At 30.2% G+C, this 14,532-nt stretch overlaps 2 protein-coding genes across 7 annotated transcripts; one reads left to right on the plus strand and one right to left on the minus strand.

Annotated features, from left to right (window-relative positions):
• Nucleotides 1–4,466: 4,466 nt before the first annotated feature.
• On the plus strand, nucleotides 4,467–10,369 carry LOC101506996 (uncharacterized WD repeat-containing protein C2A9.03-like). Of its 3 annotated transcripts, none has more exons than XM_004486346.4 (11): nucleotides 4,467–4,517; nucleotides 4,716–4,804; nucleotides 5,444–5,623; nucleotides 5,883–6,050; nucleotides 6,143–6,229; nucleotides 7,166–7,300; nucleotides 7,384–7,494; nucleotides 7,888–7,979; nucleotides 8,101–8,206; nucleotides 9,557–9,643; nucleotides 9,743–10,369. In XM_004486346.4, the coding sequence occupies exons 3-11, from the start codon at nucleotides 5,480–5,482 to the stop codon at nucleotides 10,151–10,153; spliced, it is 1,341 nt and encodes a 446-aa protein (XP_004486403.1). In that variant the 5' UTR covers nucleotides 4,467–4,517; nucleotides 4,716–4,804; nucleotides 5,444–5,479; the 3' UTR covers nucleotides 10,154–10,369. The 3 variants fall into 3 exon arrangements, with proteins under 3 accessions (XP_004486403.1, XP_073226268.1, XP_027186977.1); XM_073370167.1 differs by having other exon boundaries at nucleotides 4,501–4,530; XM_027331176.2 differs by lacking the exon at nucleotides 4,467–4,517 and having other exon boundaries at nucleotides 4,559–4,804; nucleotides 5,425–5,623.
• A 478-nt stretch (nucleotides 10,370–10,847) lies between these two features.
• Nucleotides 10,848–13,273, minus strand: LOC101507534 (uncharacterized). 4 transcript variants are annotated; one of them, XM_012714275.3, is made up of 4 exons: nucleotides 13,097–13,273; nucleotides 12,645–12,675; nucleotides 11,849–12,300; nucleotides 10,848–11,397 (listed from the first exon to the last, which is right to left on the minus strand). In XM_012714275.3, exons 3-4 carry the CDS (start codon nucleotides 12,272–12,274, stop codon nucleotides 10,978–10,980), a joined length of 846 nt encoding a protein of 281 aa, XP_012569729.1. In that variant the 5' UTR covers nucleotides 12,275–12,300; nucleotides 12,645–12,675; nucleotides 13,097–13,273; the 3' UTR covers nucleotides 10,848–10,977. The 4 variants fall into 4 exon arrangements, with proteins under 4 accessions (XP_012569729.1, XP_073226278.1, XP_027186980.1 ...); XM_073370177.1 differs by having other exon boundaries at nucleotides 13,120–13,268; XM_027331179.2 differs by lacking the exon at nucleotides 13,097–13,273 and adding an exon at nucleotides 12,934–13,088.
• Between the last annotated feature and the right edge of the window lie 1,259 nt (nucleotides 13,274–14,532).

Raw genomic sequence — 14,532 nt, forward strand, 5'->3', positions numbered from 1 at the left:
CATTCTTGATCAACCTATAATGTTCTTCCTTGAACTGAAGGTAACATGAGCGATAGTGATTATGAGTTGTCAAAGAACAGTTGGGACAATGTAAATTCAGAAGCATGCTCAACTGATGCAGTAACACTGACAATGAAGTGTACTTGTGTACTTCCGTCTTTTCTTCCAGTTCATCAATTTCAATGTGTGTTTATGCATGTGAGCCTTCAATATTTGTCTCTTTTTAATGCCCATTTATTTTGGACGGTCCATGTGCAAAATTTTCATTATGAACATGCATTTGGATTTTCCAAAATGATTCATTTTGTTTTTATCTTTATTAAGACAACTAATTGTTCTTCTTATTATTCTATCATCAATTAAATGTTGGCAGTCCTTTGAGGAATATTCTAAATCACTTAGTCTTTACAAAAATGAGTTTTTTGTCTTGTTATGCGTGTTGAGACAAAATCTCTCTCAAATATTTTAATGATAACAAAATTGTTTCAAAGATTGTGAGTATGTGTGTTATCTAATATGTGCTCTTGAGTGTATCGAATTTAGAAAACAGGTTCTTCACCTTCTTGATCAGATGAAGTGTTTTTACACATTTTTATATATCTTCTACGTTAGAGGAAAAACAAAGTGGAGGATGAAATTATGACCTCTATGACAGATGATAATCAATTCTAAGAGATGATGAATTTATGTCAGATGATACACAATGCTGAAAAGATTATGAGTTTATGTCAAAGGATAAACAAAGTAGGAAAGATGATGAACTCCTATTTTCTATTCATCGTCGTACATGGGAAAATAAGTAAATGAACCAAAGTACAAAAAGTGATGTCATTGACTAAAAAGGCAAGACACTACAATTGTTGGAAAAAAAGTCAAAACGCACAAGTCACCTCAGAATTAATGGAAGCTTCATCCTCTTATACGTGGATGGACTAAAACACTCATCGTCCTAAGTTTCTTCTAACAGTGACAACTGAAGGGCATATTTACAATTCCAAATAAAGACCATGGGCAATCATCTAAATCTCTAACCAATACTTTGTACTTCTCTTCATATTTGAAGCATTATCACCTCCATAAATTTAGATGAACTCATCTTCATCAAATACAACAAAATTTCATACAAAATAGAAAGATAAAAGATGTGAAGAACAAACTCATCCTCTCAGAATACTTTCTACTATTCTTAAGCATATCTTTGAAATCATCCTCTTAGAAAGTTTATCTTAGTGAAAGAATCATACTAGTATCAAAACTCTCAAAAACCTATATATCCTCAAGTTAATATTAACTTGTCGATAGTTGTAAAACAAAAAGAGAATTTTTTTATGTAAGCATGTTGAGGCTAAGAAAATACATACTGAAAAGAATCCATTTATATGACAAGTCTTTTTAAATCATATTGAAACCTCACAAATTAGTGAGGACTGAACGTAACCTATTTTGGGTGAACTAGTATAAATTTGAGTGTGTCATTTTTTATACTATATTCACTTTATTTTGTCTAACTCTCATTTCAGTTTCAAACTTATATCCTCTAACATCTATCAACTATCCTCACACAAGGATACAATTTTAAAAGATAAAGAAAATTAAATAAAAGTACAATATCTCTATTCAACCCCCTTCTAGTGATATTTTAGCTACTTTAATGTGCATGATATAAAATCAAAATTGATGATGAAATCTTTCTTGATTTCTTTGAAAATTACCACATGATTTTTGCATTAATATGTTTGCTTGTGATTGATTTTCTATCTTTAAATAAATTACTCAAAAATATAAGTTAATAATATAATTAGAATTATAATTAACAAATTTAATTAAATATTTGATTATTTTAAAAATATTTAATTAAGAATTTTGCCTCAATAAACCAAAAAGCATCGATCTCAGACGATGAAATCACAACAACAAAAATGAAAGAAAAACTAAATTTGTGTATAAGCTACTTATTCACGTAAATTAAAAGAAAAAGACAATATGAAAAGGTGATTCTAAACCCAAAAAATGAACATAAATCACCGTTTGGGAGAGGGGGCTTGTAAATGGTTGGCAAAATTTCTCACTTTATTAGTCGGTCTTTCTTTTATTTCCTATGTTTATCGACAAAAAAAAAAATTTAATCACGAACCTTTTAGAGTTCTTTGGTATAAATGAAATTTGTTATAAAATTAACCAAAACTAAAGGTAAATAAAGTATAAAATGATGAACACAAGGGATAAGAAATAATAAAGAAGATATAATATGAGATAATTGTAGTGTATTCATCAAGGTGCATTTTTACAAAATCACACGAGTCTTATTTATAGGATACAAAACCTATAACTTACAATCATTTGAATAGTCTAACCATGACATGTCATTAACATTCCACTAACATTAAAGGTTCCACTATCGTTAAGGATTAAGACTTTAACTCTAGGAAATTGTAAGAGAAATCCATCAAGTATTTTAATTATTTATAACACTTTCCCTTGGATGTCTATTAAGGACACACCTCATTAAAACCTTACTATAAATTGTTTTCTTCTATCATAACCATGATCAAATTTTGTAATTACCATAAAAAATCTTAACTTAGTTGCCTAATGACAAATCCAAGTCATTAAATCATCTCAACAATTATATTTATTATTAGTAATAAAGTTTATCCCAACATCAATGTCAATCACAACTGGCTCTGCAATATATTTCTTCTGTTGCAAGCTCAAGTTTGGGTTTAGTTGCATGCTCAAGTTTCAAATCAGGTGACATCGAATGTTTGAACTCAACTTCAAACTCAACGATAATTAACTAAAAACATTTAACATGAATTAAAACTTAATTATGCGGTAAACAAACCATTCTAGAATGCATTAACAACTACCGGATGCATGGATCTGATAGTGGTAAGTTCTTAAAAACACACTACTAGATCATAGAGTCCGATACGACTCAATACAAAACTTCAAAAACTTTAACAACCAAAATGATAATTAGGAGGATTTTAGAGTTATGTTACATATGCAATTAAGAAAAATAGAGTTGATGGTGCCAATGGATAGAATAATAGGATTTTTGAACTCAAAAAACGCAAAAATAGGTGAATGATTTGAGATTGAGTGTTAATGAATAAATATTTGATGGGAAGACTGAAATGCCTTATGTATTTGTGTCTAACGAATGCCATAATTTGATAGCTACGCATTTCGAGAATTTACCTACTCAAAAGTTGAGATCCGATAAAGGATAAACTAGGAAAATTGAGAGACCTATAGGGAACAATGGGGGATGAATGAACAACTCTCATTCATACGCCTATTTGAACTCTACCTTTATATATTTAAACTTTCATTATATTTTATACTTTTTTTTTTACCAATGGAGACTATTAAAAAAGTAAGAGATTAAGTTGTTTTAGTTTAATATTTTTTATGTACTAAAAGTTATCTTTATTATTTTTTTATGGTGCATTTGCGAGTTAGTTCTTAGAAGGGAGAATATTGAAAGGCTAAATCAATATTTTTTATATGCATATTTAAAAAAAAATAATTAAAAGAACAACATTATGTAGAGATTAAAAATTATCTTTATTTTTCAAAACTATATTGACTTTAACAATTTTTTTATAGAGATTAAGTTTTCAATATTTAAAATAATATTGTTTCATAAAACTCACACATTGAATTATTTGCTTTATGAGAATATTTTTTATTTTAATTTTTTAAAATATGCCTTTATTATACTTTGATATACTTTGATGGAAGATTCTTGAAACAAATCATTTTCTTGAATATAAAATAAAATGTTAATTAATTGTATTTTATAAAAATATAGACAATTATTTACTTTAAAAGTCTCTTACTTCATTATTTAAGAAATAAAATTATTACAACTTAAAAGAAATGAAATAATAAAATATTTTCACATAGTAAATGCTCTTAATGTTTTCTCCCAATATTTTGGTGGGTTAAATATATTTTAAATTCTATAAAATTTTAATATTTCATATTTAGTCCATATACAATAAAAATACAATTTTAGTCCATATAAAATTATCATATATATTATTTTAGTCTTTGCAGATAAGTTAATATATATTTTTGAATTAATTTTTATTAACAACATTAAAAAAATTTCTTCGCACAAAATGACTTAAAATTTAATTTTTAAATTTATATTTTAGTTACTTTTATTTTAATTTAAAAAATAATATTTAATTAATTAAAATTTAAAATTCTAAATTTTTGCATAATTTTTTTTATAATATTTGAAACATGTTTTCAAAAACTCATTTAATTTTTTAAATTAAATAGCAATTAAATATATTTCATTTTAATATAAATTAAAACAATTTATTAAATTATTTTGAAAATTAAAAATTATATTTTTATTGTATTGAAATTAAAATTAAAAAATATTGAAATTTTATATAGATTAGAAGATATTTAATACTATTTTGGTGAAAGAAAAGCACAGTATTGCAAATCACAGGAGCCAAATCCGCGTTCACGCCTTCTTCTCCTTAACCACAGTACCGATTTTTCGTTATTATTTCTCTCTCTCTCTCTCTCTCTCTCTCTCTCTTTTTATAATATATTAATCCCAAGAAAAAAAAAATCTTACACACTGCACTAATCCCAATTTATTTTCACTAATCCTATTTTATTTATAATCTAATTTGATATTTTATATATTGTATATCATCATACTCCAAATTCCAAATCTGCAGTTCACTAGATTAGATTCGGGTCCTTATCCCCGAGATCCAACAAACCCTAACTACAAGGAGCAGGTTCACGAATCCAGAACCCAAAATTGGTCAGCATTTTCTGAACTAATTAACCCCCTTTTTCTTCATCTCTTGCAATTCATTTCAATTGCTTCACTCCTTTTCATTTTCTCAATCCAATTTCTTTTTTCTCCCCTAAAGTTGCTTTATTACTATTATTAATTAGATAGTTCTGTTTGTGTATTAAAGTTCCTGAAAGTTTGTTCCGGTTAGGTTTTGTTTTCGAGGAGGTGTGTTTTGAGACTTTGTGAATATAATTCTTTTGATTTCAGAATCTAGTCAAAGAAGTTGGAAATTCTTGCTATTATGTATGTAGATGTGTGACTTTATTTCATAGGGTAATTGAAAATTTCCTAAATGAATGCCATCTTTTGCTCTAGCTTTGCTAGTTTTTTTTTTTTTTTTGCTTAGCTCTTGTTGGTTTAGGTTAGAATCTAAAATTAAATAAGATTATAATTTTGTAACAACAAAAATAAATGAGAAGTATTTGGTTTTATGGTTAGGTGAAAATTCTCCTTGGTGCTAGAATAACATGTTTAAGTGGTGCTCTTTACCTTCTAATTTTGAAACATGAGCATCTGTGATTTCTAGGTTATATAATTTGATGTTTATTTTAATTCACTTGATGAATTTAATCAACTCATTTCAGTCATTCCTTTATGAAATAGATATCGAGTATCAAGTGCTGAACGGTGTCAGGGAACATGGCTCAATACCACGGGGATGAAATGGAGTACGTTGCAGATGATAATGAAATGGTAGAGGTAGAAGATGATATGTATTTCCGTGGAAGAGCATTTGGTGAAACTGATTCTGATGACGACGATGACGATGAATATGACCTTTTGGTTTGTTTTGAGTCTTTAGCTAAGCCTTTGTTACCATTTGAATTTGAGAGTTTCATTTTGACGGGATGTTTGTTCATTTCGGCTGTGAAGCCTTTTTAGGATGTTATGTGTATATTATTTCTGCCCTCTAGTTTGTCTCCTTATTTGTAGGATGACTCAAGTTTACATGATTAATATTTACTACCACACGGTCATTGACATAATCTTCCCTGTTGCTTGAATTTTTCTTGGGGTGGGGCTTTGGGTTGCGCCTTAACAGGAAAACCAAATAACAGATACCATTGCAGCTGAAGCTAGGAGGGGAAAGGATATTCAAGGTATACCTTGGGATAGACTGAGCATTAGTCGTGAGAAATATAGACAAACAAGACTAGAGCAGTACAAAAATTATGAAAATATACCACAATCAGGGGAACTGGCAGAGAAGGTAAATATGTCTTGCTTAGAGCTTGGATGCATTTGAGTAAAGATTTGGAGAATATATTTTTGACCCTATACTTTTTTTTCTCTCATCAACAGGAATGCAAAGCAACACATAAAGGGGGAATGTACTATGATTTCTGGCAAAACACTAGATCCGTGAAGTCAACAATACTTCATTTCCAAGTATGTTAATTCCTAATTCTTTGCCTTTTAATTTTAATCATGTGAGGATGTGATAGGATTTGTTTGGTCAAATATCATAGTCACAGAATTCGCTACAGTCCCCACGGAACTGGTAATTGGTTCGTGCGTACCGGGCCGCGGTACTCTCCGTTTCTCGGATTGCTTGGTCGAAATTTGTGCTTAATTCACAGAAATCCGCGTACCAGAAAGGCAAGACAATCCTCAATTTAATTGAGCTTATAAGTAGCTCAATAACTGGTAATAAAATTAATATTTATAATACAAGTGCTATTCACTTGATATTAGTGAAATACCACTTACCACCGTCCCTACAAGTGCATTGCACATTGTTGTACTCCAGAACCCTGTGCTGCACTGCTTATTTATAGCTGACTAACCTCTCTATGGTTGCCAAACTTCGGATGTGGGGCTTCTGCCTACTCTCTATGTTCGACAAGCCTTTTCTCTTCGTGATAACAGATGACTAGATCCTATTAAAAAATAACAGATACATAAATACTCAAATAACAAAAGAATTTATTTCAAAAAGAGGGAATTAATTTCTAAAACTATGATTGTCAAAGTTAATTTTTATTGATGAAATTAAAATTATTATCATTTATTTTGTTGTTTTTTAACTAAATAAATCTTTTCGATCATATGGTACCAATTAATATATTAGAACGTACCATGAACCAAAATAGAGTACCTTCTATGTATACCCCCACACGTACCTAATACTTTGATGGTTGCATTCCGCGTACACGAACCTGTACCACGTAATGAAGAGAATTGCAAAACATGTGCTTGCATGTACACCTGTGTGATGGCTGATAAGTTGTTTTGTTATGTGGGAATAATATAGGTTAATGTTTTTTAAAGTAGTTACCACATTTAATTAATATTAGTCTAAAAACCTTAATTTATAATTTGCAGTTGAGAAACTTAGTCTGGTCGACATCAAAACATGATGTATATCTTGTTGCACATTACTCAATTGTTCACTGGTCTTCATTAAGTTCTAAGAGATCTGAAGTCTTGAATGTATCGGGGCATGTAGCTCCATGTGAGGTAATAATAACTTCTGCATTGTTTTGTTGTTAAAGTATCACTTAGAAGAAACATATGAAATTTGAAAAGTGTATTGCTAACAGAAACACCCTGGAAGCCTCTTGGAGGGTTTTACTCAAACACAAATTAGTACACTCGCTGTACGTGATAACTTGTTGATTGCTGGAGGGTTTCAAGGAGAACTTATTTGCAAGGTATTTCCTTTGTACTTATAATTTTATTCTCTGCAGTTATTGTAATACTCTGCTTACTATTTAATGACTAAAGCTACAACTTTACCACTTTTCTTTTTGATATGCAATCTCAGATATATCATTCATAAAATTACAATTTCCCCCTACTTTTGTTGCACAAATTGGGGTTTTGATTTTGTCCTGAATTATTATGTTGTATACTATAGATGTTCACCTTTGTTTTTGAGATGAGGTTTAGCTTATTTCTTCATATGATTAGTAGAAATATTACTGATTAAAAATGGAAATAATTTGGATCTATCTGTATTTTGTTTAGTTATCTTTGATCTTCCAAATCGATGTATTTGTCTATATTTTCCTATTATTTGATGACACATACATGATGTCTCACAGTACTTAGATCGACCCGGGGTTAGCTTTTGTTCCCGAACGACTTATGAGGACAATGCGATCACAAATGCTGTTGAGATTTATGAGCATCCCAGGTCTTTCTTTTATTTTCTTATATCTTTGTGTCTTAAATTGTTGATAAGATGGTGGTAATCACTAGTCACAACACTCAAGGATGGTTGTATACTGCATACTAACAATCAATTCATTTAACAGTGGAGCTGTTCACTTCATGGCTTCAAACAATGATGGTGGAATTAGAAACTTTGATATGGAGAGATTTCAGCTTACGAAGCATTCATGCTTTCCATGGCCAGTAAATGTAAGCCATTCTACTTGATTTTCTGTGTTCGAAATAATAGGTATAAAGTTATTACAAGAAAGGATCCAGGATATTTTGCACATTTGGAATTGTCACAATTTGGCTAGTTCACACTGCTTTAGAACTACAATTGAATGAGAAGATTGAAAGAACAACATAATTATTTTTTGAAAAAAGTGAATTCTTGATTACCACACAATTTGAACAACATAATTATTGTTTTGCCAAGTGCTCGTCTAGTGTTTTGATTATAGCATTCTGATTGTTGGGCTCTCTTGAAGTGTCTGGGAATTAAAATATTGCAAATTGACTTAAAAAGTTAAACAATGTTATAATTCCGATAGAAAAGAAACTGATTGAAATGCATTGAGCAAAAAGAATTTTGAGCTAGTTACAACTAAACCAAGGTGCAACTATTTATTAAGTTAGTGCTTTTGGCCGCCAACTAATAAAATAACTGTAACCACTGAAAGTAGTTTGGTTAGTTACTGAAGGGGAAGGTTCTAGAATATAACAGTACACGAGTGAAAGATAGGTCTTTAGTTAGGCTAAAGCTGTGATGCATGTTTTAAACAAAAGCCGACTTTGATAATTTTGTTTGCCAAACAGAAATAACATCTTACTCTTCCTTGAAATTTAGTTTCTTCTATGAAGAATTTACAGAAATTTAGATTTTGGAACCTTGTTAGTGTTCTTTTTTTTCTGTTTTCTATGATTTTGATAGGGTTTGGATCTTCTCCGCCAACACTCTATCTCATGAGTTCTTCTTCTCTCTTACTTTTTATCTCTCCATATTTTTTCTCTCTCTATCTCCTTCCATTTGGTGGAGAGGACCCAGTTCAGTTTTGATAACACACTCCTTTTATGTACTGGCGGGCTGGCTACCAGTCAAGGGACATTATTTTTGGAATATTTTCACCATTTTGTAGCTGGAATTTGTTGTTGTAAAATATATTTATACTCTAGGTACTGGAATGTTGAATATCCTTTTTCAATTAATTGGATAGGGGGAAAAGTGAGTGTATTCACGTGTGTGTCTGTTGAAACTTAGATGGACAGTTTTGGATTAGATAGCCACATTAAGATTTATGTATTTACTATGGAATTGAGAATCCCTCAATTGGTGTTATTTTTCATCTTTCTTGAAACCTTAGATTCATTTTTGAAGTATTGAACATGTGTGCGTAAAGGAGGAAATTCTAGGGCATGTTTGGGTTGAGAATGTTTTCAATTTTCATTTTATATTTTCACTTTTAATGATAAAAATGTCTCTTGTTTCTACTTTATTTCCTTCCTACAAATGCTAGCATTGGAAGATATGATAATAATTGGTGTCATTTTTGTGTGTAGCATACTTCATTGAGTCCTAATGGGAAATTAGTTGTAATTGTTGGAGACAATCCAGACGGATTACTGGTGGATTCTCAAACTGGAAAGGTGGGCATGTTTACTTTGTTTATGTTACAAAGTCCTAATTATAATGAGATGAGTGGATGGGCTATGAATATCCTATTTTAATTTTGCTTGTCTATGTAGACTATTTCACCTCTATGCGGACACTTGGACTACTCATTTGCATCTGCATGGCATCCTAATGGTTGCATTTTTGCCACTGGCAACCAAGACAAAACATGTCGCATTTGGGATGTTCGGAATTTGTCAAAGTCTGTAGCTGTCCTCAAGGGAAACCTGGGAGCCATACGCTCAATACGCTTCACATCTGATGGACAATACATGGCAATGGCTGAGCCAGCTGACTTTGTGCATGTCTATGATGCCAAGAAAGGATTTGAAAAGGAGCAAGAAATTGATTTTTTTGGAGAGGTATCTGGTGTATCTTTTAGCCCAGACACAGAATCATTGTTTATTGGTGTATGGGATCGTACATATGGAAGTCTTCTTCAATTCAACCGACGCAGAAACTATATGTATCTTGACTACTTGTAAATTTGTAACATTGTGAGTACATACATATCATGTATCTTCGTTTATTGTCTAGGAGCTTGAGTGTTTTAACGCCATCCATCTTACTAGAAGAAAGATCGCCCGAATGTCATGCTTCATCATACAATGTAGAACATGTCATGAGGATGTTACCTTTATTTGTTGTACACCTTCATGTTAAATAATAATTAAAGAAAATGAAGGAAATTTGATACTAGATTTCATAGATGTGTTTCGTTGGTCACGTCTTTGTAACTATTTTGATTTAAAGAAATGAGTTTCTTTTGCATGCAAATATTGAGACTAGTTTCTTGAGTCAGATTATACTATGTGGGTGACATCTCTCAAGAGCGGGATTGTACTTTATGCTTGACAAAACTCTCAAGAATTTTAACATTGGTGTATAAAACTTGAGCTTTATGTTTGAAGAACAATTTATTAAGAACACTTGTTGAGAACAAGATTTATAGCATGTCAATAGAAGAAAATAATTTTTAGCATCACTGTAATATAAGGTATTCCTTAACAGGAGATCCTATCTTTTCCACTAATAACGAAACAAAATTCGCAGAAACTTCTGATCATTTTTAAAACAATAATTTTTTAGTTAAAAGGATAATATTATGGTTAGATGCATGCTTTGTAATGTTATTGGTTTTGTTAATTATATTATTTTTTCATCATTCCTTCCAAGAGATATAAGATAATTAAATTGGTTTTGTTAATTAGTATACCCATGCACAAAAGGAAGAAAAAAAGACAAAATTCTTAAAACTCAGATTTACAAGAAAAATTCATGTATGGTGGTGGAGTATTGAAGTTCTTTCTTATGTCCGCATTCCTTCATCAATTTCTTCTTCCACATTCTCTAGAATTTGTTTCAGAATGTTTTCTTCCTCTGCTTCAAGCTTTTGCATACATTCTTCAAATGCAGATATCAACTCTGGTAATATAGAATCCTCACTGGATTCATTTTCATTCCTAATGTTCATTGAAGAATAGCTGCCAAATTTTGGTGTGATATAGGATCCAGGAGAGTATATTCCATCTGTAGCAAGCGATTCTCTAAGACTACCAGTGGCTGGACATTCAACATTGGATGGTATACTAAGGGATTCTAGTCTCTTTGCTATAGCCTTTCTTTTATTTCCCTTCTCTATGGTTCCTACCCCTTGTGAAACACTCTCAAGCATTCTTGTTTCATGACTCGGAACCACTTCCTCATTCTTACTGATAGAATCCTTTTCCTGAATATGATGAGTTATATTTTGTTAGAACAACCCTGGTTCAAAAGTAAACAAATACGAAAAAAAAACACAAACATAAAGAACATATGATGTTTGATCACAAAGTTTGCCAAATTGTGCCTACGTCTTCCATTGCAGTAGTTGCAGTACCTTTTTATTATTTCAAGCTTACGACTTGTGTTTAACTACTATCCACAAACTATGAGTCATACCCAATAATAATAGAAGTAAATTCAGATACATGAAGGTCCATTTTGTAAACAAATACGAAAAACAAAAATAGATATTTGATCACAATGTTCGGCCAATTGTGCTTGCGTTACTGACTGCATAGAGACCGTAGCACCTTTTTGTTTTTTCAAACTTAGGATGTACAAAATACAACTTGTATTTAAATAGGATCAGTAAACTATGAGTCGTATCCAACAATATTAAATGTAAACTCAGATACCTGAAGGTCTATTTTGATTTCTGAGCCTCTGCCAACATCATCATCACCATCTTCATTATTAAACTCACTTTGCTGAACTATTTGAGACTTGGTCAACCAAATTCTATTAACCATATCATCATATTCCTCAACAGTGTGAAAACTCCTATTACCTATATCACCCTTATATCTCAACTCATCTTTATCTTCAAAACCAGGTAAATTCTCCTGAGTAAGAGAGTAAACAATATGCTCAGGAATTTCAGGCTCAACAGCCAGTTTTGAAGTGGTGTTGGAACTCAAGCTTCTAGAATGAAGTTTATTGGATGCTTTTATTAAATCTTCCAGCAATGGAATACTATTAGCTATTCTCTTTGATCTTTGATTTCTCTCTTCATGGAAACTGATTGATCTTGCTATAATAAGTTTTGAAGAAATGCACCCCATTATGGCAAGTATCTAAGGAACACCACCTGAGATTACAAGGGTGAGAGGAATTATAAACAAGACATGAAATCATAAGTTATGAAGCATTGACATGGATACTAGATACGATATTGATATTGATACGTAGATAATAGTAATAATTTAAGAAAATAGAAGTGATTGAATAACCGCGTGTCAGATATCCGAAAATGTTTTCAATCTGAAATGTCAGTTACATAGAATTCAGGAATTGGAAACAGATGAATTTTGAAACAAGTTCCTTGAAAACAAGGGAAACATGAGTGTAGACATTTAGACAAAAAGTACAAGTATATATGCAGAAACTTTATAAATTCATGAATCTGGAGGATTAAGTGGAAAATACACTTGCCTGTAGTTAATGCCAAATCTCAAGTTCACACCTGTAAAAAATACAGAACTGAGATAAATAAAGGGTTTAATCTCTGGATACTCTAAAGAAGAAGAATTTTTATAGGCTTTGACTTTTGGTAATACAAGCAATGGTATGAGCATAAAATAAAAAACTTTTGAGATGTAAGCAAAAGCACATTTAAGACATCATCAAAAAATTTCATTTTCAAGTCTATGCTTTAAAAGCAAAACCCAACATTACATTTAGGCTCAATGGGATTTGCATTAGATGCATTGTCACTACTTACAATTACAGACATTTCAGTTGTTCGATCAAATATCAATCGGTTTAAATTTTAAACACAATTTTTTTTTAACAAGTTATAATCTTAAAATCTAAATCATCTCATCTTGATCGAAAGCCTGAGATACTATAACTGTGTGCTAATGATTTTGGAATATAAAATACACCTATAAAATGCTTTTGGTGACACCTGCTTGAGCTTCTGCCTTTTCTATGGATATGATTTATTTAAGTTAATTGCACAGTGCTCAATGTAAATTGCATAAACAATCTCGTTTTTTTTTAATCCGTGTTTGGTGCAAAAAAATGTATTTTCTACGTACAAAAAGGCTAAAGGATTAGCCACTAAAGAAAAGTCTAAGAATTGTACCACAAATTGGCTAAGAGTTTTATTATATTTTGATTAATCTTATGCACCAACTATTCTGACCAACTTTTCTGGCAACATCAATTGGCCAGGTGGTAGGTGATTAAATATATAAAAAGTCGATTTATAAGAGTAGAGATCCTCTCAATTTTAAAAAAAAAACTAGAGAATTTTATCACTATAATTTTGAGCATATAAAAGGAGTGATGTTACAAATTTTAAAAATATATACTTGTCATAAAAATAGATAATAATTTAAAATATAAGTAAAAATAGACAATAGTTTAATTCAAAATATATTATATACTCTTTATTTTTCATAAAATTATATAATGTGAGTATAAAATTAATTTACATATAACTAATTAGAATTTACTATCATATTAAAAAATTATATAATTTTTTTTTCATTTTTTATATTGAAATATTGATACATTATGATTGATTATTAATGTAAAATAATTTTATATTAATAATATATATCTTTTTAATCGACATTAATAAAATTTTATTAATACTCACACATGATAAAAATTTCAAATTTAAGTATAAATTATTATAAATTTAAATATAAATTAGTATAGAAAACATCCAACCTAACATCGTAAGTCTTTTATAATCTACTTTTTATTAATTCAAAGTTTATATTAGAGGTTGGCTTGATAAGACTAAGGAGGGTGCAATAGACATATCATTTGATAATCAAGTATAGGTCGGTCCCACTATTGATTAAAAAATATTATGTAGCTATATAGTCTTCATTAAATAATAATAATGGTACCATAACCTTTGTAATCTACCACGTTGAGTAGTGGCCAATCTGTATTACTAGTACGCTATCAAATGTATGTTACATCATTGGAAAAGAAAAAATGAATTGGACAGCAAATAATGGGTCCCTTACATAGAACCCTGAAAGTTCAAGAAAACTATTTTCAAGTTCAATGGCTAATTATATTAGATTGACTTCTGAGTTGATAATGATGTCACATTTGTTTTGCCATGACCAAACACTTCAAAGACAAAAACAAAAAAAAAATACTTTCACCATTCATTTTATTTATTGATGTTTTAGTATTTTGATTTTATTCTAAAAATCGATTTTTTAAAATTCCAGATTCAATTAGTAACTAATTTTTTTGAAAGAAATTAATAACTATTTTCCGGTTGTACCCTTATTTGGTTTTAAAATAAAATAAAGTCAATGAATTCCATAAGGAATGGATTGAGTAATAA

The sequence above is a fragment of the Cicer arietinum genome, chromosome 1 (genome assembly GCF_000331145.2).
Source record: "Cicer arietinum cultivar CDC Frontier isolate Library 1 chromosome 1, Cicar.CDCFrontier_v2.0, whole genome shotgun sequence".
In the NCBI taxonomy this organism is placed as follows: domain Eukaryota; kingdom Viridiplantae; phylum Streptophyta; class Magnoliopsida; order Fabales; family Fabaceae; genus Cicer; species Cicer arietinum.